At 46.8% G+C, this 25928-nt stretch overlaps 1 protein-coding gene across 3 annotated transcripts; it reads right to left on the reverse strand.

Moving 5' to 3' along the window:
* Window positions 1–1870: 1870 nt before the first annotated feature.
* Window positions 1871–22065, reverse strand: SALL4 (spalt like transcription factor 4). Of its 3 annotated transcripts, none has more exons than XM_024239198.3 (4): window positions 21809–22065; window positions 10897–11916; window positions 8431–8711; window positions 1871–4251 (listed from the first exon to the last, which is right to left on the reverse strand). In XM_024239198.3, exons 1-4 carry the CDS (start codon window positions 21936–21938, stop codon window positions 3832–3834), a joined length of 1851 nt encoding a protein of 616 aa, XP_024094966.2. In that variant the 5' UTR covers window positions 21939–22065; the 3' UTR covers window positions 1871–3831. The 3 variants fall into 3 exon arrangements, with proteins under 3 accessions (XP_024094966.2, XP_002830474.3, XP_054398306.1); XM_002830428.6 differs by having other exon boundaries at window positions 9586–11916; window positions 21809–22064; XM_054542331.2 differs by lacking the exon at window positions 21809–22065 and adding an exon at window positions 21023–21752 and having other exon boundaries at window positions 9586–11916.
* Window positions 22066–25928: the final 3863 nt, after the last annotated feature.

Below are 25928 nucleotides of genomic sequence, written 5' to 3' on the forward strand. Positions count from 1 at the left end.
TCATTCTTAAAGGCCTGAAGATTTTCAGAATGGTAAATGAGCATTGCTTTAGCTTAATGTCACCACCTGCATTAGCCCCTAACAAGAGTCACCTTGTCCTTTAAAGCAAGGTGTTTTTTCCTTTCTAGCTATGAAAGTCCTAGATGGCATCTTCTTCCAACTGAAGACTGTCTTGTCTACTTTGAAAATCTGTTGTTTAGTGTAGCTACTGTACTTATTGTAGCTAGATCTTTTGGATAACTTGCTGTAGCTTCTACATCAGCATTTACTGCCTTATCTTGCTTTTTTTTTGTTTTCTTTGAGACGGAGTTTCGCTCTTTTTGCCCAGGCTGGAGTGCAATGGCACAATCTTGGTTCACCACAACCTCCACCTCCTGGGTTCAAGCATTTCTCCTGCCCCAGCCTCCCGAGTAGCTGGGATTATAGGCATGCACCTCCACGCCCAGCTACTTTTGTATTTTTAGTAGAGATGGGTTTTTCTCCATGATCATCAGGCTGGTCTCGAACTCCCGAACTCAGGTATCTGCCCCCGCTCAGCCTCCCAAAGTGTCAGGATTCCAGGTGTGAGCCACCATGCCCAGCTGCATTTTTATATTAGGAAGATGTCTTCTTGGGCCTGGTGCGGTGGCTTATGCCTGTAATCTCAGCACTTTGGGAGGCTGAGGTGGATGGATCATCTGAGGTTGGGAGTTCGAGACCATTCTGACCAATATGGTGAAACTTGGTCTCTACTAAAAATACAAAAATTAACTGGGTGTGGTGGTGTGTACCTGTAATCCCAGCTACTCGGGAGGCTGAGGCAGGAGAATCACTTCAACACGGGAAGGCAGACGTTAAAAAGTTAAGTGGTACTTAAAAATTTTTTTTTTTGAGACAGAGTCTCACTCTGTCGCCCAGTTCATGCAGTGGCATGAACTCGGTTCACCGCAATCTCCGCCTCCCAGGTTCAAGCGATTCTCCTGTCTCAGTCTCCTGAGTAGCTGAGATTACAGTCGCAATGCCGCCATGGCCAGTTATGGCCACACTATGCGGGCATAATCTACCTGCATAGGTACGATCACAATCTACCCTTTAGAACTGACTTCAAAGATTAAGGCCGAGAGGAATGGTGCACACATACACACACTACACACTGTGTTATGGAAAGCAGCACACACACACAAAGACAATGATAATCTTTTCCCCAGTGGCTCATGGCTGTAATCCCAGCACTCTGGGAGGCCAAGGCCAGTGGATCATTTGAGGCCAACCTGGGGAACATGATGAGACCATCTCTGCAAAACAGAGATTAGCTGAGAATGATGGTGTGTGCCTGCTACTCCACAGGCTGAGGTGGATCACTTGAGTCCAGGAGCTCACGGCCAGTCAGCTGTGATCATGCCACTACACTGCAGCCTGAGTGACAGGGACGTTTATGGGTAAACACCAGCAGTGTTTTCAATAGATGACTAGACATCATTGTTACGTAATTGCAGGTATTTTAAAAGGATTAGCTGGAATTGAGTTTTACCTTGGAAAGATGTCTGAAATATGTGAGAGGGGAGAAAAAAGGGGAGGGGAGAAATATGTGAGAGGGGAGTGTGGTGGCGCATGCCTATAATCCCAGCTAGTCAGGAGGCCGAGGCAGGAGAATTGCTTGAACCCGGGAGGCAAAGGTTATAGTGAGCCGAGATCATGCCATTGCACTCCAGCCTGGGAAACGAGGGAAACTGTCAAAAAAAAAAAAAAGTGAGGCAAGTATGGACATAACCAGGTGTGCATCTTTTTGACTCTAGGAACAAGAGTGTCACAAGGCAGCTGAAAGTGATTGTCAAGTAAAGATTCTCAGGTATAGAGCAGAAAGTACCAGAAAAACTTATATACACCTGGGTGAGAAAAAAAAACATTCAAAATTTATTTTCCAACAGACAGAGAGCATCAGCAGGTACAACTACAGGGGTTTCTCCGTAGATCATACATTCACAAGGCATTATTAGCTCAACAGTGAGAAAGCCACTGGTGTGTTTTCTGTAACAATATCCACTTCACAGTGTAAACAGGTACTATTATCATGTTCACTTACAATTCCAGAAGGAAAGGCACAACTTGGCAAAAAAAAAAAAAAAAGAGGGGGGCAGAATCCTAAAGTCAGGTGCAACGATGAAGAGACAACACTTTGTCTAATCGTCTTGGATGCGTATTTCCGTCAGGACCTTCCACATAGAGGGGAAAGACTTTTCTCCTGGAAGTTAGAGTTTTTTTCTTTCTTGTTAAACCTTTCTTGTTAAACCAAGAGCAATGTTTCATTTGCTCAATATCACATTTACAAAGGAAACGACAAAAAAAAAGGCAACACAAAATCATCTTGAAGGTTCACCTCTTCCCACCAATACATCAACTCTTAGGTTTTAGACAGGGCCTGGGAATACTTCAGCGGTCTTAAAATAGGAAAATAAACACTATGGCTACAAAAAATAAAAAATAAATGAGGTAGATAAATTAAAGCTTTCACACCCAGGACGTGCCTGTTCTAACTTCGTAGCCTTCATGAAATATTCAGCAAGAAAACAAAACAAAACAAAAATCTTCATAATTACTTGGCATAAGTCGTACCAAGGAAATTCCACAAAAACAATCTGTATGTGAACCTGTGATGGGAAACACGCCCTTCCACGAGTTTCTTCTCGAGCACGAAAACCCAGTTCTTCAATAGAGTAGGCACTGGCAAATTAAGTCACCTGAGATTCCCCGCTCAGGTGCCCACCTCTTCTGGGGTTTGGGAAGAGGAAGGCATCCAAGAGGTGTGGGGAAAACATTGGCACTCTCGGGGCTCCAACTGAACTGTATTTAAATAAGCAGCAACACACACAATGACTCCCTAAGGACTTAAGGACTAACATAAGTCCATTTGAGGGCCTCCTACTTAAGGTTCTAAGGTTGAAGCAATTTTATAATTCTACAACCCTAGTTTCTTGTTGTTCCTTTTTTAAGTACATTCAAAAACAAACAATAAGATGGGGACAGGGTTGGGGCATATAAAACAGGTCCCTAAAGAGATGACAGACCTTGTCCTTTTACCCGTGTCCAGTTACCAGTAAGTATACAGTACCCCTCTCCCCTCAGTGAGGCTGTGGTAGTTGTCTTTTCCACTGTTGTTCAGTAAGTTCCAACGATTCTACCTTGAAATAGGTAACAGTCTTTGGAAAAAGTCATTCTAGGTTGTACAAAGGTTTTATGTATACGTCTGTTACAAGTAACAAAGCTACTTTGCAAGACCCGCTTCTTTCCAAAATTAGAAAAAAAAGAAAAAAAAAGTGCCAGGCGTGGTAGCTCACGCCTGTAATCCCAGCACTTTGGGAGGCCAAGGCGGGTGGATCACGAGGTCAGGAGTTCGAAACCAGCCTGACCAACATGGTGAAACCCCGTCTCTACTCAAAATACAAAATTAGCCGGGCATGGTGGCACCTGCCTGTAATCCCAGCTACTCTGGAGGCTAAGGCAGGAGAATCACTTGAACCCGGAAGGGGGAGGTTGCAGTGAGCCGAGATCATGCCACTGCACTCCAGCCTGGGTGATAGAGCAAGACTCCATCTCAAAAAAAAAAAAAAAAAAAAAGAATCTGTATTTGTTTTGGTATGAATTTTTTTTTTATTTTTTCAACTTTTTGCAAAGCAGCATAGCAACAATGTGATTGTAGGACTTGCCTGAGGTTGTGGTCACAACCATCGTAAACATCATTTGCATATCAGTAAGAAAAAGAAAACAGGAGGAGATGAGTTCTTACAAAACAAAGCAGATTCTAGAGATTTCACTGTGTCTGCATTGCTCCTTCCACGCAAGTTCTCCCTTAGCTTAGCTGACCGCGATCTTGTTTTCTTCCAGGAAGTGAGGAAACTGGTGTTTGGAAACGCCGTCAGTAGCACTTGGTTTTTCCACATCTGCACTGATACCCGACTGGGAGCCATCCATCTTGGAGACAGTGGCGTTATTCACAACGGAGGTGGCCCCCAAGGAAACCGGGAGGGTAGGAACCCCCCCACTCTGGATCACAGAGATCTCATTGGTCTTCACGGCCAGACCGCCATTGAGCATGCTGGTGTACTGGTTCCACACAACAGGGTCCACGTTCACCGAAGGGGCCAGGATTTCCTTGGGAAAGATTTCTGAGACTCTTTTTCCGTCCGTACCTAACAGAGCCATGGTGTTCTCGATGGCCAACTTCCTTCCACGGCGGGCTGAGTTATTGTTCGCCCCGTGTGTCATGTAGTGAACCTATGGGAACAGGACAGAAAGGTTTTTACCCAAATAGAGATTTGAAGCTCACTGGCAAGCCAAAAATCAATCTGCATATGGATTTCATTCTACCCGGTGTTTTAACATATAGATGATCCTTGACTTACAGTGGGGTTATGCCCGGATAAACTCATTGAAAGTAGAAAATATTCTTAGTCTAAAATGCATTTAATACACCTAACCAGCCAAACATCATAGCTCAGTTTAGCCTACCTCAAACACGCTCAGAACATTTGCATTAGCTTACAGTTAGGCAAAATCATCTAACGCAAAGCCTATTTTATTTTATACATGAGCATTGAAATAGCTCATGCAGGCCAGGCACAGTGGCTCATGCCTGTAATCCCAGCACTTTGGGAGGCCGAGGTGGGCAGATCACTTGAGGTCAGGAGTTCAAGGCCAGCCCGGCCAACATGGTGAAACCCTGTCTACTAAAAATACAAAAAGTAGCCAGGCATGGTGGCACATGCCTGTAATCCCAGCTGCTCGGGAGGCTGAGGCACAAGAATCGCTTGAACCTGGGAGGCGGAGGTTGCAGTGAGCCAAGATCGTGCCACTGCACTCTAGCCTGGATGACAAAGCAAGACTCCGTCTCAAAAAAAAAAAAATTAGCTCATAGCTCATGTGATTGAACACTGTACTGAAAGTGAGAAACAGAATGGTTGTATGGGTACTCAAAGTCTGATCTCTACTGAATGCCGATCACTTTTGTATCATTGTAAATCAAACCATCTTAAGTCAGGGACTGTCTGCACTTTATATTTAGAAAATCAGATTTCTTATATCACCTAACCAACATTCCTCCCCAGAGCAACCAAGATGGGGCTTATAGTCTCCAACTGTCTCTGTTCCACCAATCATGGGTGTACCTATGTGAGAACCTACTATATGCTGGGCATTGATCCAAGTGCCGGAGTTAACATTTTTTTTTGAGTCTTTTTTTTTTTTTGAGACAGAGTCTCGCTCTGTCGCCCAGGCTGGAGTGCAGTGGCGCAATCTCGGCTTGCTGCAACCTCCGCCTCCCGGGTTCAAGGGATTCTCCTGCCTCAGCCTCCCAAATAGCTGGGACTACAGGCACGCACCACCATGCCCAGCTAATTTTTGTATTTTTAGTAGAGACGGGGTTTCACCATGTTGGCCAGGATGGTCTCGATCTCATGACCTCGTGATCTGCCTGCCTTGGCCTCCCAAAGTGCTGGAATTACAGGCGTGTGCCACCGCGTCCGACCTTTTTTTTTGAGTCTTAAACTGTTACCCAGGCTACAGTGCAGTGGCACGGCTCACTGCAGCCTCAACCTCCAAGGCTCAAGCGACCCACCCACCTCAGCTTCCTGAGTACCTGAGACTACAGGTGCACACCACCATGCCCAGCTAATTGTTTTTTGTTTTTTTTTTTTTTTGAGACGGAGTCTCGCTCTGTCGCCCAGGCTGGAGTGCAGTGGAATGATCTTGGCTCAATGCAAGCGCCACTTACTGGGTTCACGCCATTCTCCTGCCTCAGCCTCCTGAGTAGCTGGGACTACAGGTGCCCACCACCACGCCCGGCTAATTTTTTGTTTTGTTTTTAGTAGAGACGGAGTTTCACCGTGTTAGCCAGGATGGTTGCAACCTCCTGACCTTGTGAGCCGCCCGCCTCGGCCTCCCAAAGTGCTGGGATTACAGGCGTGAGCCACCGCACCTGGCCAGCTAATTTATTTTTATTTGTAAAGACTGGATCTCCTTATGTTGCTCAAGCTGGTCTCCAACTCCTGGCCTCAAGTGATCCTCCCACCTTGTCCTCCCAAAGTGCTGGGATTACAGACATGAGCCACTGCACCCAGCCTAGAGTTAACATTTTTAAAATGCACAAACCTATGCAGGTAATAAAACTGTAGAGTGCACAACATGCACACCCGAGTACAAGTAAAATGGGAAAATCTGAATGTTGATTGTAACAATGTCAATATCTTGATTATCCTACAATGTTGATACGACAGTTTTGCAAAGTGCTACCAATGGGGAAAACTGGGCAAAGCATGGATGTCTCTGTATTACTTTTCAAATGTCCAGTGAAAATCTGTACTTATTTAAGTAAAAATTTCAGTTAAAAACAATTTGTGGGCAGGGCACAGTGGCTCATGCCTGTAATCCCATTACTTTGGGAGGCCGAGGCGGGCAGATCACCTGAGGTCAGGAGTTTGAGATGAGCCTGGCCAACATGGTGAAACCCCATCTCTACTAAAAATACAAACATTAGCCGGGTATGGTGGCACGCGCCTAAAGTCCCGGCTACTCAGGAGGCTGAGGCAGGAGAATCACTTGAACCCAGGAGGCGGAGGTTGCAGTGAGTCAAGATTGCGCCACTGCGCTCCAGCCTGGGCAACAAGAGCAAAACTGTCTCAGAAACAAACAAACAAACAAAACAAAACAAAACAAAACAAAACAAATTTTGGGGCAGGACGCAGTGGCTCACACCTATAATCCAGGACTTTGGGAGGCCAGAGCAGGTGGATCACTTGAGGTCCGGAGTTCGAGATCAGCCTGGCCAACATTGTGAAACCCCGACTCTACTAAAAATATATAAAAATTAGCCGGGCATGATGGCGGGCGCCTGTAATTCCAGCCACTCGAGAGGCTGAAGCAAGAGAATTGCTTGAACCCGGGAGGCAGAGGTTGCAATGAGCCGAGATTACACTGTTGCACTCCAGCCTGAGTGACAGAGCAAAACGACCATTCCCTGATGCAGCTGACATCTAAATATAGAGAACATCAATGTCTCTAATAATTGCTACAGAGAAAAATGTATCTGGCTGTTAAAGCTACAGAAGGCCATGAGGGAAGAGGCTGCTATTTAATCTAAGGTGGTGGGCAAGGCTTCTGCTCAAGAAGGGACCTTACTAGCACCTGGCTGCTTTCTTTAATTATTTTTCCTGCCTGGCTTTCAAGTTTTGAAATCCTTTTCAGCTTCTTTTTTTTTATTTATATGAATTTAATTTTTGTAGAGATAGCATCTTGCTATGTTGCCCAGGCTGGTCTTCAGCTCCTGGGGTCAAGTGATCCTCCCACCACCACCTCCCAAAGTGCTGAGAGTACAGGCATGAGCCACTGCGTCTGGCCCTTTTCAGCTTCTTAAGAGTTTAAAACTTTTAAGAGAGAGGGTCTTACTCTCTTGCCCAGGCTGGAGTGTAGTGGTGTGATCACAGCTCACAGCAGCCTCGACCTCCCACGTTCAAGCGATCCTCCCAGTTCAGCCTCCCAAGTAGCTGGGCCTACAGGCGCATGCCACCATGCCCATCTAATTTTTATTTTTATTTTGTAGTGACAGGGTCTCCTTATGTTACCCAGGCTGGTCTCAAACTCCTGGGCTCAAGCAATCCACCTGCCTTGGCCTCTCAAAGTGCTCAGATTATGGGTGTTGAGCCACTGCACCCAGGTAGTATTTCTAATTTTTAAAATTAAAATGTAAACATTTTAATTTTTTTTTAAGAGACAAGGTCTCACTCTGTTTTCTATGCTGGAGTGCAGTGGCATGATCACAGATCACTGCAGCCTTGATCTCTCAGGCTCAAGTTGTCCTCCCACTTCAGCCTCCCAATTAGCGGGGACCCAAGCATGCAACACCATGCCCAACTAAGAGTGTGTGTGTGTGTGCGTGCATGCGTGCGTGTGTGTGTAAAGACGTTGTCTCCCTATGTTGCCAGGCTGGTCTCAAACTCCTGGACTCAGCTGGGTGCAGTGGCTCATGCCTGTAATCCCAGCACTTTGGAAGGCCGAGGCGGGCAGATCACGAGATCAGGAGATCGAGACCATCCTGGCTAATGCGGTGAAACCCCATCTCTACTAAAAATACAAAAAAATTAGCCGGCCGTGGTGGCGGATGCCTGTAGTCCCAGCTACTTGGGAGGCTGAGGGAGGAGAATGGCATGAACCCGGGAGGAGGAGCTTGCAGTGAGCTTGAGCTTGAGATCGCGCCACTGCACTCCAGTCTGGGCGACAGAGTGAGACTCCATCTCAAAAAAAATAAATAAACAAACAAACTCCTGGACTCAAGCAGTCCTCCCACCGTGGCTTCCCAAAGGAGGAAGGGAAGGATGAAGAACTCATCACGGCTTGTGCCAATAAGAAGAGAAGACACTCGGCGTCTAGCCCCCATCCTGCTGAAAGCCCACACAAACCCACCTTTAAGTTGCCTTTGGTGGTAAAAGCTCGCCCACAAATGTTGCACACAAAAGGCTTCTCTCCAGTGTGAGTCCGCTCGTGGATCTGAAGAGCGCTAGCAGACGAGAAGTTCTTCCCACACCGTGTGCAGCCATGTTGCTTGGCCTGTCGGCGTGGCTGGGCTGCTAACAAAGGGGTCATCCCTGGGGACAATGTTGAGGGTCCCACAAATGTGCCAGGAACTTCAACCTTGACATAGGTTGGCTGGGCTCGGATAAACGTGGAAGGGAGACTGCTCCGACCTAGTACACAGAGGGGAAAAAAGCCAGACCTTTATCATCCAACCTTCATCCTTTATCTTCAAAGCAAAAGAGATCTTTAAAGATAACTGCCTGCTAGCTTGAGTCTGGAGCTGGCTTTGTAAGTAATTAACACCTTCCTTTGAATTGTTTATCTGCACAAAGAATAAAGCTTCAAATGCTTGGGAAAAGGTATCACTTTGGGTTTTTTTTTTTTAAGGCATGGGCAACATATAAACACATATGTAATTTAAGTTCAAATTTCTGCATAAGAAACTACCTTTAAAGCAAATGCCCAGACATCATCTTTCTTTGATTCTTTGATACAGCTTTTCCCTTATTTTACCATTAATGACATCAACAAACCTCTCAATAGATATGTGCATTTAAAATGGCTTCATCTTTCCCTGCTTCAAGAGTGGCTAATTTGTGAACATTACATCAGGCAGTGGGGCCTCAGAGTCAGGGAACCACGGCTTATTTCAGTGGTCAAAAAGCAGTGGCCACTTCCTCAAACATACTTTTAAGACACCCATATACAGAATCATAGTGTGGAGAAACAAAAAGAAAAAAACTATAACAAAATAGAATGACTACCCACCCCTATGTCCCAAGGGGCTCAAAGACAAAAATAAAAACCAACAAAAAAGGTATGCCGTCCATACCCATTTTGCATTAACCACCATAAATTAAAAGCATGTTCGTTACTAGGATAGAGGCAGTTATATTGCCCTCTACCCAGAAGTACAGAAAAGCTAATTGCCCTATAGAAGGGGCTGCTTCAAGTCATACTCTCCGTTTGTAAAGTTCAACCCAGGTTCCTTTTTGATGACCTTGAGCCCAAAATGGACATAAGTTAAATCCAAAGCTCTATCACCTTCCATCTCAGTGCGGCTGTTCTCGGAGCTCTCTGCTTTGCTCCCAGCATCGGGAGACTTTGACTTGATGCTTTCGGCTTGACTATTGGCCGGGGAGAGTGCCTGGAACGATGTGGTTTCCAGGATGTCTGGGCTTCGGCTCTGATACTCCTGGTCTCCCATCAGCGAGGATGAGTCGTTGGTCAAGCCGTCGCTCTCCACGGAACCATTTTCTCTGCTGCCCTGGCGCTGCAGGTTAAAAGGGGCAGGACCCACTTTCCCTGGGGCATCTAAGGAAGCCATCACGGCAAAACCTAGCGTGGGTGATGCCGAGTGGATGCTGGGCAGAGGCATGGGGACCTTGGAGGAGCTGCCGGGAGCCTCCTGGGAGCTGATTTCCTCTACATCGATGCTTTCGATGACATCATCGTGGCAGATAGTGCCGGTGCTGCCGTTCTCACCCACCGTCATCGGCTCAGAACCCGTCAAGTCACAGGGATTCTCTGGCAGGGGCGTGTTGGGAATCTGGCCGCCCATGTGCATCCGAATATGTTGCTGCAGTATCACGGCATTAGTGAACTTCTTCTGGCAGATGGGACACGAATGCTGCGTCTTAATGGACGTGTTGGTTCGGTGAACCCCGAGGTGTGTCTTCAGGTTACCTTTGGTAGAAAAGGCTCGGCCACAGATCTTACACTGGAACGGTCTCTCCCCAGTGTGGGTGCGATAATGCATCTTGAGGGAGCTCTGGCAGCTTAAGACTCGGTGGCAAATGAGACATTCGTTGGGATCAGTGGTGGCCTTGTCAATGTTCTCCACCAGCTGCTGCAATTTCAGGGTCTCTGACCCTGGCTCGGGGGTCCCACTCCCTTGGAAGCCACCAGCCCTTGGGGAATTATGGTTTGGTCCCACCCCAGGGAGTGTGGGTCCACCCTCACTTTCTGGAGAGGGCCCAGGCTGCAGGTCACCGGGCAAGGGGCCACCCGTGAGGTCCTTGGGATTAGTCCCCGAAGAGAGATTCTGAGGTAGCCCTACAGAGGTGGTTACAAGGACAGGTTTGCTGTCTAAAGAAAGACTCGGTTCATCTATGGGGTCAGGTACAGAGAGTGCATAGGGGATGCCATTGCCGGCCGCCACTTTGTCCTGGAACTCGGCAAACAGCTGGGGGTTTGCCTTCACCTGGGGATGTCGGTGAAAGTGCACCTTGAGGTTGCCCTTGGTGGTGAAGCGATGACCACAGACAGAGCACACGAAGGGTCTCTCTCCAGTGTGGGAACGGAGGTGGATCTGCAAGGAGCTATCAGTCCCAAAAACCTTGCTACAGTACTTACACTTGTGCTTGTAGAGGACCGCCTCGTCTTTGGGTTTGACATCCACCGCGGAGATGTTCGGTGGCTTCCCCTTCCCTTTCTTGGAGGTGTCTAGCGCCACAGTGGAGAAAGGGCTCTGGAAGAGCACCGAGCCCGGGGCCTGAGGAAGCAAAGCGCTCGGGAGGCGGGACATGACGTTCGGGAGCACCCGGGTCCCATCCGGCTTCAGAGCGAAGGGCGCCAGCCCTGGGGACAGGGAGCTGGTGGCAGAAGGGATGTTGGCGTGAGGTAGCTTGGCTTGTTTCAAGGCATCCAGAGACAGACCTTGGCTTCCAGCTTTCTGGCTGAGCAAAGCCACAGCTGCAGAAACCTGCTGAGACATGTGGCTGCCCAAGGTCTTCAGAGTGTCGGCCCCTGCCCCGCTTGAGTGGAGAGCGTGGGAGGCCCACATGTTCACCTGGATGCGGATCTGCTCGGTGAGCTGGATCTGCTGTAGCTGCTGCTGCTGCAGACACAAGATCTGCTCGAGGACCCACGGGATGCTGTTGGCGCCAGGCACGGGGGCAGGGAGTGCATCCGCGCTCCGCTGATTCACCGCCACTTTGGTGCCCCGTAGTGCCTGCAAGGTCACGTTAGTGTTGGCCACTTTGCCTTTGGCTAAATAGCTTATGTCCTGGGGGGTGGATGGCAGGGCTGTCTCTGTCTTTAGGTACACCACAGACTCCGCACCCGGCTTCTCCTTCATGTCCTCTGAGCTGCCGCCATTCTCCCTGTGACCGTCCTTACTGCTGGGACTGGCGGGCTGGTGGCTCAGTACAGCTCCGGAGAAGTCTTCTGAAGGCACTGGTCCCTCGCTGTCATTCATGATGAGGACAGGTGGATTTTTAGTGCAATTTTTCTTATGTTCCAGGAACTCAGAGATGCTGAAGAACTCTGCACAGCATTTCTCACAGATGTGCGTTTCCTCCCGACGAAGCCGCTTTACTATGGCTTCATCCTCACTCGCCACCTCGTCATTCCCTGGGTGACTCACTGGAGCACCTGTAACAAGACAGAAAAAGCTAAGGACTCTGCCCAAGTAAAAGATGTGGGGGGAGCCGGGCACTGTGGCTCACGTCTATAATCCCAGCACTTTGGGAGGCTGAGGAGGGCAGATCACCTGAGGTTGGGAATTCGAGACCAGTCTGGCCAACATGGTGAGACCCTGTCTCTATTAAAAACACAAAAATTAGCTGGGCATGGTGGTGGGCTCCTGTAGTCCCAGCTACTCGGGAAGCTGAGGCTCAAGAATTGCTTGAACCCAGCAGGCAGAGGTTGCAGTGAGCCAAGATCCTGACATTGCACTCCAGCCTGGGCGACAGAGCGAGACTCCATCTCAAAAAAAAAAAAAAGGCTGATCCCTGAATTTCTTCTGTAACTGGGGCTTATTTACTTTAGGGTTAGTGCCAGCCTACACATTGCAACTCCGAACTTGGAACTGTGTTTTAGCCAGATGCTGGGGTCCTTCACAAAAATGCCTGGAAGTCTCTCGAAGCTACTTCATTGTTCTCACCTCCCCGCTGTCCTCTCAGGTATACCCCATCATCAAGATATCAATGGAGCTTGGGGCCACAGGACAAAGACAGGCATATCTCAGACCCAGCAGCTAAGCCAATGAATCTAAACCACACAAGACATTCACACAAGCATACAATGATCTAGGTTTTTTTGTTTTTTCAGAAATGTTCACAGCAGCAAAGAAGTAAATTTTGGCCCACCCACCCACAGTGTAAGAAGTATGCAGAATTTCTGTATGCCATAGAAATTAAGTGAAAGAAATGGGTTGCTCAACAATATGTACAACATGACCATTTTGCTTAAAACAAAACCTGTGTTTGAAATGTACAAATGTGGCGGGGTGCAGTGGCTCGCACCAGTCATCCCAGCACTTTGAGGCCACTTTTGAGAGGCTGGGAGTTCGAAACCAGCAACACAGTGAGACCCCGTCTCTACAAAAAAATAAGAAGATAAAAATAGCTGAGCATGGCGGCGTCCATGTATATAGTTAAAACAACTCAGGAGGCTGAGGCAGGAGAATTGCTTGAGCCTGGGAAGTCAAGCCACTCCAGCCTGGGTGACAGAGTGAGACCCTGTCTGGAAAAAAAAAGTACAAATGCACAAGGAAAAGGCCAGGAAGGGCTGGAGTGCAGTGGCCCAATCTTGGCTTACTGTAACCTCCGCCTCCTGGATTCAAGCTATTCTCATGCCTCAGTCTCCTGAGTAGCCGGCTAATTTTTGTATTTTTAGTAGAGATGGGGTTTCACCATGTTGGCCAGGCTGGTCTCGAACTCCTGGGTACAAGTGATCCGACTGCCTCAGCCTCCCAAAGTGCTGGGATTACAGGCATGAGCCACCGTGCCCGGCCAAAGCCACGGACTTTTGACAGCACAGTCCACCAACGGGTTTCCAGGAGGGGCTGATCTTGAAGCATGGCCTTAACAAACTGATTTAATCTTTACTTATTTCAGACTGGGTCACAATATGAAGTCTTGCAAGGTATGTGTAGGCTGGGGGTGGGTCAGGGGAAGAGACAACAGCCATGGGCAGGTCTGGCTTGCCAGAGTTAAGAAAGCTAGCCAGGGCCAACCTAGGCTTGCCTATCAATACGCACCCCCTAAGAATGCCTACTGAGCACGCGTAATCGCAAGATGACAACCTCGTGATTAGATGATTAGGTAGATGCCTGGATTTACTGATTCAACCAGGACTGCTGAGAACAATGCCTTACAATAAAACAACGTAATGCCTCTCATTCCACAATACTTACCTCCTACTGTGTGCAAAGCAGGGGTTGGGGACCCAATGGTGAAAAGATGAGCCCCATTATCTTCCTATAATTCAGATTTTGTACCCACAGATGCCCATACTGTAATCATTCAATCCTATTAAATATCAGCTCCATTTAAAGATGAGAAAAAGGCTGGGCGTGGTGGCTCACACCTGTGATCCCAGCACTTTGGGAGGCCGAGAGTTCGAAACCAGGCTGACCAACATGGTGAAACTCCATCTCTACTAAAAATACAAACTTAGCCCAGCATGGTGGCGCATGCCTAATCCCAGCTACTCAGGAGGCTGAGGCAGGAGAATCGCTTGAACCCGGGAGGCGGAGGTTGCAGTAAGCTGAGATTGCGCCATTGTACTCCAGCCTGGGCAACAAAAGCGAAACTCCATCTCAAAAAATAAATAAATAAATAATGAAAAAATAAAGATGTGAAAAACAGAGACTCTGAGAAATAATGTCACTCGTGCAACATAACAAAAGTTATTGACAGATAACTTTTGAGCACTTACTTTGTATGTGCCAGGTATGATTCTAAGCAATTTGTTATATTAACAACGCTGAAATAGAAACTATTACCCTATTTGACAGAAGGGGAAACTGAGGCACAGAGGACATGAACTTGCCCAAGGTAACATGTTAAGTAAACTGCAGAGCCAGTATTAAACTCCAGACATGCAGTTAGTTCCCACACCCTCTATTGGAACCCTTCGTTTGTACCCTTCTGATCATGTTTCTTCTGTTAAGATTGCAACTCTCTTTCCTCTCAGAGACGTTAAGATGGGACAGGAAAGCCTGGGAGGTTGCCTTGGTTAGGAAGGGGTGGGAGTCGACCACCCATTCCTGTCTTATTTCTAGAACTTCCAGAAGTTGCTCTGAAAGTGTTAAGATGCAGTGCGATGCTGCTACTTCCAGGTAGAGTTCCAGTAGCAGGTACCAGCACAAACTCTCCTTTCTTAAGGCCCCAATACTGCTGCGAATCTGCCTCATTTCAGCGATCCAGATAAAAATGTTCGGCCGGGCGCGGTGGCTCACGCCTGTAATCCCAGCACTTTGGGAGGCCGAGGCGGGTGGATCACAAGGTCAGCAGATCGAGACCATCCTGGCTAACATGGTGAAACCCCGTCTCTACTAAAAATACAAAAAATTAGCCGGGCGTGGTGGCGGGGCGCCTGTAGTCCCAGCTACTCAGGAGGCTGAGGCAGGAGAATGGCGTGAACCCGGAAGGCGGAGGTTGCAGTGAGCCGAGATGGCGCCACTGCACTCCAGCCTGGGCGACAGAGCGAGACTCCGTGTCAAAAAAACAAAAACAAAAACAGATAAAAATGTTCGTCAATTCCCAGAACCCTGGCAACTATTTATCTGGGAACCACCAACTCTCAGATAAATAGTATCTATCTGTATGATTTTCCAAGACTGGAAACCAGCACTAGTGGGAGTGCTAGGTGGCACAATCTTTCTAGAAAAGCAATTTTGACAATTATGTGTCAAGAATGTTAAGAAGTGAAACTTTTTAAACAGTTTCTCTTGTTAGGGAAGGAAATACACACTGCTGGTACGAGTGTATAGGCGGATACAGCTCTTTCGGTGAGTCATCTGGCAACATCTTCATTTTAGTACAATTTTCCTTTGACCCAACAATTCCTGCTTTTGGAATTTCCTCAATGTACTTGCAGCATTTCTCACGTTAACGAACAGCAACAAAATGGATGCACCTTAGTCCATCAGTAAGATTTTGGTTAAATAAATTAGGGTGCAGAAAAGGCGAATGCTTTATAGCCTCCAGAAATAAAGGAGACCAAGGCTGGGCACAGTGGCTCACACCTGTAATCCCAGCACTTTGGGAGGCCGAGGTGGGTGGATCACCTGAGTTCAGGAGTTTGAGACCAGCTTGGCCAAAATGGTGAAACTCTGTCTCTACTAAAAATAGAAAAATTAGCCAGGCGTGATGGTGTGCGCATCGCTGTAATCCTAGCTACTCGGGAGGCTGAGATGGGAGAATTGCTTGAACCCGGGAGGTGGAGGTTGCAGTGAGCCGAGATTGCGCCACTGCACTCCAGCCTGGGCAACAGAACAAGCCTGTCTCAAAAAAGAAAAAAAAAAAAAAAAGAAAAGAAAAGAAAAAAAAACAAAACTTCCATAAAGCCCATGCAAAAACATTAACCACTCCATACTACTTTTTAGAGGCCAAAGCTAACCATCACCAACCTCTCCAAGCAAGAACAAAAACATACTTCATACTCTTACACCTTAAGGCAAGCTTGTCCAACCCAGGCCCAGGCCAACACAAATCCATAAACTTTCTTAAAACGTGAGATAGTTTTACAATTTGTTTTAAGCTCATCAGCTATCATTAGTGTCCGTGTCTTTTATGTGTGGCCCAAGATAATTCTTCTTCCAATGTGGGCCAGGGAAGCCAAAAGATTAGACACCCTTGCCTTAAGATCATGTCCTTGCCGTAAGTCACTTATCTTCATAGCCACATAATCAAACAAGCTCCTTTGTTTCCATTTTGCAGATGTGGAAAACAGGCTCAGAACTAAGGGGCTCAAGATGACATACTGCTTGCTACTCAGAATATAGAGGTGACTTAAATACTATTTAACAGCACTAAAATTAGTGGCCCAATTCATAATGGTTTCTTCTAGAGCAGAGTTTCTCCCCTCTATGGGAGAAACTTTTTCATTTTGCCCCTCTATGGAGGCTTTTATTTTTCCCTAATAGCTCCCCCCTTATAAAGTTCTAATACCACAAACATATTATATACATTTATCTCCTTTGGAAGGCCACAAACCACTGTAATAGCAATAAAATGTTTTCATCTCATTAGTGAAAATATCACTTGATTGAAAATGCATGTTCTATTTAACACATGCATTTTTAAACAGGGGGTCTATGAAATTAGATAAGAAAAAAATACTAATTTTCACTAAGCTGAACTAAAATTCAACATTTCGTTCAATGATGAATATAAGGAACATACCACAGTGGTACTAATAGAACTTGTGACTTTATCATCAGTGGAGACCACAGATATTTTCATGTAGTGTTACAAGTTGTTATGACTTGGAAATTCTTCTTATCTGACGGGCTACTAGATCTTGTTATTTATTGTATTAATAAAGTTAAAAATGTTTTCATTTTTTATGACTGTATTTCAATGCAATTTATTTCCTTGGTCGTCTATGTATTTTATACAGTATGTTGAGCAGGGATTTATGGCACAAAAAAGGTTAAGCTCCCTCCCCTAGAAGGATCCAGCAGTTCCCAAGAGTGATTTACAGCCTGAATACCAGCTTGCCTTTGCTGTATACACAAGCTTGCCTCTTCTGTAGCCTCCACCAGCAACATCCCACTTGAGTCTTAAAACAGCAGCAGCTCTGTTTGCTTGTGCAGTAAAAAGTGCTTCTACATCCAGGCCGCCACTGGTAAATACCGAAACTGTATTTGCCAAGGAGTAAGAAGATTCTGTTATGAACAATTGCTGGGCATGCTTAAGTTAACCGAAAAGGAAAAAAAAGCAAAGTTCAGAGGGATTACACAGCAACTAGTTCTTCCATTTCTCCACCCCGCCCCCACCCCGAATTTTAGGAATGTTATCTTGCAGCATCTAGTTATCCAATAAGTTGGAAGAATGCAGTAAACCCAGCAGGGGTCTTAGATTCAATCACTGCCAAATGGATAGAAAATACTCTTTCTATTGTATAGGAAGAAAGTTCATCTACTAGTGGCCAATCAAATTCTGGAGACACTGAAATGCTTAAAAAGTAAAACCTGTATATCTTGATAAAAGCATTATGACTCAAGCTTATCTTTTTTTCATTCCTACATTTACAGAACGACAATGAGTAGATTATCTAAAGCACACAACATCTTCTACCCTCCCCCACCCCCAGGATAATTGCTTACCAAAAAACAAAAGGAAATTATGTGCCTTCTTACGTATTTAACCAGTTGAAAGAAAACTGCCTCTTTAGCAGCTTAATTTTAGCAGTCAAAAAGCCTTCAACTCAATTCATAGAAGGCAAATAAGACTTTAAGTTTCCACCTAATTAAGATCTAAAAAAGGCAAAGTTTCAAACAGCCTTGAACCAAAATTCAGGGATGCTGCTGGAGAGGAAAAAGAGTAAATGGCTCAAAGAAAGTTTCATAGGCACTAAGGCATGTGACCTCTCTTTGCTTCCAAGGTTAGGGAAGTGTCCCACTCGTCCCCAACTAGAGATCAGGCAAGTTTGCAAACTCCATGAAGGCAGGGGTTTTTGTCGCCTGTCTCCAGAGCCCCCATGAACGAAACCTGACACAGACATACAATTTCTTGGGGCGGGGGTCGCGGGGGATTGTGGTGACTGGTGATGCAGTTCTTATCTGGATTTAGTGGCTTTTAAAAATGTTTAGACATTTTAAAAAATAGTCAAAAGTACTGTAGGCTAAAGGTGACGAGGCAGAGAGAACTTCTGGAACTCTTCGCCATCAATTTTTCCAGGGTAGTACAACGCAGAGAAGCCGACCAAACTCCAACATTGTTTTATTTCTGGGACCTCTTCATCTAAACCGTGTGAAGGCACATCCCAACATTTAAGATGGCAGAGGAGAGGCCCCCAAACCCAACCAGCCAAGCACCAATCATGGCTCCCTTGTCGAAGATGCCAAAAAGAACATCTCATCACATCACCAACTGACCTAAGGCTGTTTTTAAAAAACCAACAAAAACAAAACAAAACAAAACAAAAAAAACAGTTCCTTGGGCTCTGGGGCGAGGCAGGAAAAGACACCATGGGCCATCAAGCAGGACAAGACACCACGGGCAAAGCCATTTCAAACAGGTGCTGCAATTTGAGTAAAAATATGACTATCAATTTTGGTCTTTAATATCTTGAATTAAAGATAGCGCACTCGAGTCCCCAGCCTGGTGTCTGGCAGGCAGCACAATGCCATTTCTGCTAGATCGCCTCAACTGGCAGCTCAACACCATCTTGACACAATAAACACGAATAAAAACATTTTGGTATTTTGAACAAAATTAAGACTGATCACATTCCCAATTCATAGTAGCCCTTCTATAGTTGAAATTATCTAAACAGGGCATTTTGTCACCGCTATATAGAGGAGGAACCCAAAAACTCAGGAAAAAAAAAAAAAAAACCCACCAAGCTGGCTTCAAGGTTACACAGCTGAAAGTCACACAGCCACACTGGAACGCGGATCCCATTCTAAAACCTGACTTCCCAGCCATCAACCTAACACTTCACATTTTAAAAAAGGAAATGCTAACTGCCTTCTGCCTCCCAAGATGGTTCCCCAACCCACAAGCCCAGGAGGAAGCTCACTAACAGCAGCACGAATGACAAAGTATCATTTGCTTCTGCACTGCACATTTTTATTCAACAAAAGGAGCTGTTTAGCAAATTGTAGCTTCTCTCCCTGTGGGAAACCCAGATGAAGTCTAACGTAGAAAGTTGACCTGAAACTTTAACGTCAAAATCCTTCTAAGCCAGTGTAGGTCGTTTTGGTGAGTAATTGGAAATAGGAAATTATTCGAAACTTGGGAATCCTAATCGTTGATGTTTGTAATCCAGTTTAGCACAAAGGGCATTTGAAACTCTTTTGAGAAAATGCTAATTTTTCCTGTATGTAGTGTTAGCCTTGCGACCACCTGCAGACTTTTTGATCTGCTAATTGATCGCCAGACGTCATTTTCCTCCCTCAAAAACTGCATTCTCGAATGGCTTTGCAAAATAAGACCAGCTCAATCTGCATTCTAAAAAATCTTGTGAGACATATACATATATCTAAGTTAGATATATATGTCTAAATTATATACCTAACACATATAATTTTAGGCAGCTCAAATGCAAACAACCCAAACGCAGCCATTAAAAACGCACTGCTTGGGAAAACAACCTTCTGTCCCAAGGAGGCAACTGGAGGCTCTGCAAACACATTCTAGCCGCCAGGAGTTATTACCAAGAATTCCAGACTTGGCAAAGAACAGCGGGCACAGACGGCGATCAAGCAGGCGACCGGCACGAATCCCCTGGGGTACCCATCCTTGGCCTAGCCCAGCACTCTCCATTCACCCCCACAACCCGTCCCACCCACCAGGTGTGAGCCAGTACCTGCGAAGGGACCCCGCCTCCCAGCAAAGGGCTAGGCTTCAAGCTGGGCCTCCAGGGGGCGCCCGCGCGCAAGTCGGGTGGGCTGTCCGCGACAACCCTGGTGATCAATAGCCAACTCCCCTCCCTCCCAAATCGCAGTGGCAGCGCACGGCCAGGCCTGAGGTTTTAGCTCAGCTCAGGTTGACTCTGATTCCAAACTCCAACCATCGTTAATTTCAGAAGCCCTCTCGTAACAAGCTTCCCTCCCGAAAGGTGCCAACCACCACCAAAAGCCCCACGTGTATGCGCCCACCCAAAATGAAGGGGGAAGGGGAGGTCAGCGTAGGACCAGGGGAGGGGTCAGAGCCAGGAGCTCGCCCCTCCTCTCCGGAGGAAGCAGGCGGGCTGAGGGTTAACCCTTTTGTTCCAGGTGGGCCAGGCCACGAAGCCTTCACGCTCCCCTCAACCCCCACCCCACCCCGCCCCCAACCAAGGCACAAAGAGAGTCCCTCCAGGCGCCTGGGACCTCGGGTGCGCGCTGCGCTGACCACTGGGCGCCCCGAAAACGCCCAGCCATCCCCTCCGTCAAGCCGATCCTTTTAATTTGCCCTGGAAAAATATTAAACGGGGAATTCTATTGACGTATTATAAACTTGGGAAACGTATTACATTCAGTCTCCGACAAAAAGCGGGGGGGATACGGAAGCCAAAAAGTGGCGACCGTCTTCTCGGGAAACCCCGGTATCAGAGACGGGCTCTGAGAGTCCTCCGGGGTTGCCGCGCACACCCGTCTGCTGCAGGGAAATTAGAAAGCAGGCGGGGAGCGGAGCGACGAACAAGGCCGGAGAGGAGGCTACAAATCCCCCCTCCCCCCACGCGCACGCTAAAAACTTATCAGGCGACAATTTGGCGGGCCGGGATGGAGACGAGATAGTGGAAAACCGCCTCGCTCCTAAAACCTCCGCGGTGAAGTGATGAAGTGGGAACAGAGTTGGCCCCGCCGTTCCCGGCGCGGCTGGGGTCCCGAACTCCCCTCGATCCGGGAAACGCCGGCCGCGGAAGCGTGGGCCAGGTCAGCCGCGGGAGTTCGCTCTGGCCCCCCACCTCTCCCCTTTCACACCCGAGCGCAAATGTGGCAAGCCGAACGCTCCAGAAAAGCCACGCAAAACGGGAGGCCGGTGCACCCCAGCGGGGCTGCCGCGCGCCCGCCACCCCGACCACTGGGGGCTCGCACCCTCGGGCTTGCCGCGGTTATTTTTAGGAAGTCGGAAATCAAAGATGGCTGGAGGTCAGGCCCCGAAAGGTTAGGGCGAAGATCGGCAGGCGGCGCAGCCCGGGCAGAAAAGGCGAAAACCAGAAAAGAAAAAAATTTTAAAGGGAAACATTGAGCCCTCCTCCCCCACCTCTCTGGGCCCTCCAATCCCCTGCGCAGCGCGGGTGGCCCGCACCCCAGCTCCTGAGGGTGGGGAGAGGTCGCGCCCCCTCCCCCCACTTGGCCCGGGAGGGGCGCGTGCAACAGATCGTCCTCCTCCGGGGGGTCTTCCAGGGGTGCGCCCCTCCTCCAGCCTCCAAGTAAAGCCCCCAGGGGCTGGTGGAGAGGGTGGGGATCCCCCGGGGTTCTTTCTTTTGAGAGCGACGCGAGGGAGGGGGACCTAAATTACAAGGGGGGGGGTAACACCAGTGAGGGGAGTGGAACCAATTAAGTGAGGGGCAGAGGACAAGGAGAAGGGAACCTTTCGGGAGCGAGAACAGAGGAGCGAGTGGGGGTCAATTTTACAATTGCGGAGAAAGCTGGGGGGTGAAACTTACACAAGAGGGGAGAAGAGGAAAAAAGTGTGAAATGTGCAAAAGGCGGGGTGGTGGGGAGAGAGGAGACCTCTCCTCCCGGGCACTGAGCCCCCAAATCTCGGCTCCTGAATTTACGCTGGACGCCGCCCGCTCCCCGAAGCCCGCGCCTTCGAGGATCCCGCGTACGTCCGGGAAGCTCCCCTCCCCGGGCGGGCGCCCCAGCCCGACTCACCCAGCTCCCCCGCCGCGGGCGCCGCTGGGGCCGCATCTGCAAACTCCGGGGTCTGCTGCTGCGGCTGCTGCTCGCCCTGGTCCTCCTCCGAGTTGATGTGCTGGGGTTTCGCCTGCTTGCGCCTCGACATGGTGCGAGCATCGGGGCGCCGGGAGAGCCGCAGTTATTTGCCCTCTCCGCCACAAATTCCTGGAGTTGGGAAATTTACCCCCCTTCGGCCGGAACGCGCATGTCCCAGTAATTATTATTATCAATAATGCATTGCGATTTATCATGAGCCCTGACAGCTGATTGGCCTGGGTCCAAGACCTCAGAGATCATTTAAATAAGCCCTCATTGATCAGGGAGGGGCGAGGCATTCTGGGCTTTGTAGTCCGGGCCTACTTGTGACAAAGGCGTGTTCATCAGGGGAGCGCAGCTAATTAGCATCCGGGCTCAGATTGGCTGGGGCGGGGACGAAATCAGAGGGGGACCCATCCTTGCTCCAACTATCTCAGTCCTTGGAGAGGAAAAGAAAATGGGAAGAAATGCGTACTTATTAAAAAGTAGGAGCTTACGTAAAAGTTTTGGAACGCCTGTATTTGGTAGTAACTTGCTCCAAAGATTACTTTGTAAGGTTGATGTCCACCAGCCGAGAAGGGAGATCTCTTCACAGTGGAATATTTTGGCTCAGTTTTCACATCTACACACACACACATTCCCCCAAACCTGAGATATGACCCGTATCCCCTCCCATCTTTTTGATTAAAAATGTTTAAGTTGAGTCTCGAGGTAACTGAAGAATGATGAATGGTGGGGTTTTCAGCCCTCCCACCCATCTCAACTCTTAAAAGTGAGCTCGGAACTTCCAAAATTTCAGATTACCCCACCACCACCGTGACTTACCTCCTTTAAAAGCTGATTAATAGCCTCTAGGATTCCTGTTCACAAAGACTGGTTTGTGGTTGCAATGCAAACCTTGATTATTTTTTTTAACTTCAAAATGACCGGCTACTAAATATAGAAATGGCAAATTATAAGCAAGCATAGTCAGAGATAATATCAAAACAACAAGCAATTGCATTTTTTTCCCCAGGAGCCATAAATGCCTGATAACATCATATTTTATTACTGAGACAATGCTCTTGCATCTCCCATGGAATGGCAGTGGGGCACTGTCACAGTATCTGGTTGTTACTAATCACTACTGGAATTTTTTTGTGCAATACACACATTATTACAGAAAAGGTGTATCGTTCAAAGTGATTGTACCATTCTGACACAAGATGCCTGGAATTTTTTAAAGTTGGGCTTGTGTGTGTGTATATGATATATTACATGTATACACATTTATACCATAAATCCATGTATACTTAATTTGGCTAACTGCTTTACATAATGTACATGCTCAATAAATGTTAAATGAATGATGAAATCATCAACCTGCTAAGTCTTTGATTGGTCTTTCCATAACTGCTCTGGGCATGCGTCTTTGTTTGGCATTTACTTCATTGTAAGGGACTGTGCAGATATAAATCCTCCCTCCACATTTGTGCATTGCATTCTCTTGATTAGTTATTCATCACGTTCCCAGCTTGTAAACTCATCAGGAATACAAGCAAAATGGAATGCTGGGCTCATCAATGTGTTCACCTGGGTATTTGGACAACCCAAGGCAGAAAATAAATCAGCTTGATCATCTTTTTTATATTCGTGGCCATCAGTAAAAACTTGTTGAAGGAAGATTATCCTTCAATTTTTGAGTCTCTGAAAAAGTCTTGCCTTATTTTATGTATAACATCTAAAGCAAGTAAGACAGAATTATAGCCAACAGCCAGATTGAAAAGGTAAGAATTTGGTTTAATAATACATGGAAGCAGTTTAGAATTCTGATACTGAGTAAAAAGGCCAATTAGCACCTGCCTTGCTGACTAATCTACTGATATTCTCAACACCTTTTCTGTGTAAGGTAGTGTGGCAGGAGATCTAACTTACAAATCTAAATGAATGTGCAGTAGGTTTATGGCTCAAAAAATATTATTGGGTTAAGGAAAATTTCATTTATTTAGTTGTTTATATTTATTTTAGTAGATGATAGTTGTAACATGTTAGCCTTACTACGAGATAAAATTGTGCCGCTTGACTCTCCAAGTGATAGTAATAATAATAATTGATTGAGCCCCTTGTACATGCCACAGACTGCATTAAATGAATGCACACCGCCTTGTTTTATCTTCTTATGGAGGTTGGCCCTATTGTCCTCTCCATTTTGAAACTGAGGCTCAAAGACATGAAGTGACTTAATTAGAAACTGGCTGACCTGGTGGTCAGTTTCTAAGCCGGTGGTCAGTTTCTAAGTCTGACTCCAAAATTCTATCACATCCTAATACCTGTCTTCCAACTATAGCTGAATATAGAGAAGATAGCTAAAGAAGAAAAATCAGAGTACAGTAAACTAAATTTAAAGTGACCTAGAAAAATCTTGGGTCTTCAGAAATCACTCCAACAGATGAAGTCAAGAAGTTTCCCTCAAATGGAAACCTTCCACAAATGTCATATCAAGAAAAGCAGGACACAGTACATGTTTTTAATCTACCCCCAGTTTAACAGCTGCAGCCAGGAGCCAGTTGGTGGAAAATAAAGTCCTAGAGCAAAGAAGGGGATGAACGGAGGGTGTAGCAACAGGCAAGTCCCTAATCAAAAGTTGTTTCAGGCTGAGCACAGTGTCTCACGCCTGTAATCCCAGCACTTTGGGAGGCCAAGACTGGCGGGTCACCAGAGGTCAGGAGTTCGAGACTAGCCTGGCCAACATGGTAAAACTCCATCTCTACTAAAAATACAAAAATTAGCTGGTCGTGGTGGCGCACATCTGTAATCTCAGCTATTCGGGAGCCTGACGCAGGAGAATCACTTGAATCCAGGAGGCGGTGGTTGCAGTGAGCCAATATCTAGCTACTGCACTCCAACCTGGGCAACAGAGTGAGACTCTATCTCATAAAAAAACAACAACAAAAAAGTTATTTATTAAACCAAAGGACCTGGTTGGGACCCGAGCTTGAAAAGAAAATATTCAGAGTAAAGGATGGTATTAAACTTTTTCATGTTAATGTCCTTTGTTAGGTGACTGGGTTTATATAATCCAGTCAATGTTTATGTAATCCGGTCATATTCAATGTTTGTGCCAGGCAGGAATATTAAAAAAATACACTTCTTGGTATATTTTTCAGCAGTCTTATTGTTTATAAGGAGATTTGGGATGCATAATCCCATTTTATCCTCACTAATATCCTTTTTTAATTCCTTTTCTTTTTTTTTTTTTTTGAGACAGACCACTCTTGTCGCCCAGGCTGGAGTGCAGTGGCACGATCTCTGCTCATTGCAACCTCTGCCTGGGTTCAAGCGATTCTCCTGCCTCAGCCTCCTGAGTACCTGGGACTATAAGCGCATGCCACCACACTCGGCTAATTTTTGTATTTTTAGTACAGATGGGGTTTCACCATGTTCACCAGTTGTCTCCAACTCCTGACCTCACGTGAGGCCCACCTCAGCCTCCCAAAGTGCTGGGATTACAGGCGTGAGCCACTGTGTCCAGCTTATTTCTATTTCATTTATGGAAAAACAGAAGCTCATTGCTCCCATCAGCTCCTAGCGAGTACTAACGAATGCATGCCAAATTATGTATTCAGTAACTTTGCGCAGGTCTCAGTGGAAGGCGGATCTTTCCCCGAAAACCCCACCTCTGCTCTTTTCTACAAGGAATCTTCTTCCTTTCCACTGCTTGCCTCTCTTCACCTGGCCCGCTCCTAAGAAGCCTATAATCTCTTCAAATTTCCCTTCCTAAAACCAGCCTTCCCTCTTCCAAACTAGGTCTCATTTATTAGTGCTCTCAGGCTTCAAGAAACCACATCTTTCTTTTTATAGCACAGTTCAAAATATATAATGACAGACTTTCTCATATATCTGTTTATTGCTTATTTCTCACACTGCAGGCTCCATGAGAGTAGACATCGTCATCACGGTGTCCTTAGCGCTTAGCCACAGTAATGGAACACAGAGGTCACAACAAATAAATAGCGAATGACTCAATCCATGCTGAATAACTTTAGAGGCCTGAATATGAAATAAAGTGTTAAAGGCAATA

Source organism: Pongo abelii, chromosome 21, assembly GCF_028885655.2.
Source record: "Pongo abelii isolate AG06213 chromosome 21, NHGRI_mPonAbe1-v2.0_pri, whole genome shotgun sequence".
Classification (NCBI taxonomy): Eukaryota; Metazoa; Chordata; class Mammalia; order Primates; family Hominidae; genus Pongo; species Pongo abelii.

Coding starts and splice junctions, on each gene's coding strand:
- SALL4 (XM_002830428.6), bottom strand. CDS start 21,938: ATGTCGAGGCGCAAGCAGGCGAAACCCCAGCACATCAACTCGGAGGAG. Junction 11,917..21,808: donor GCCCGCGGCGGGGGAGCTGG/GTGAGTCGGGCT, acceptor GTCTTGTTACAG/GTGCTCCAGTGAGTCACCCA. Junction 8,712..9,585: donor CAGCCGCACTGAGATGGAAG/GTGATAGAGCTT, acceptor TCTGTGTACTAG/GTCGGAGCAGTCTCCCTTCC.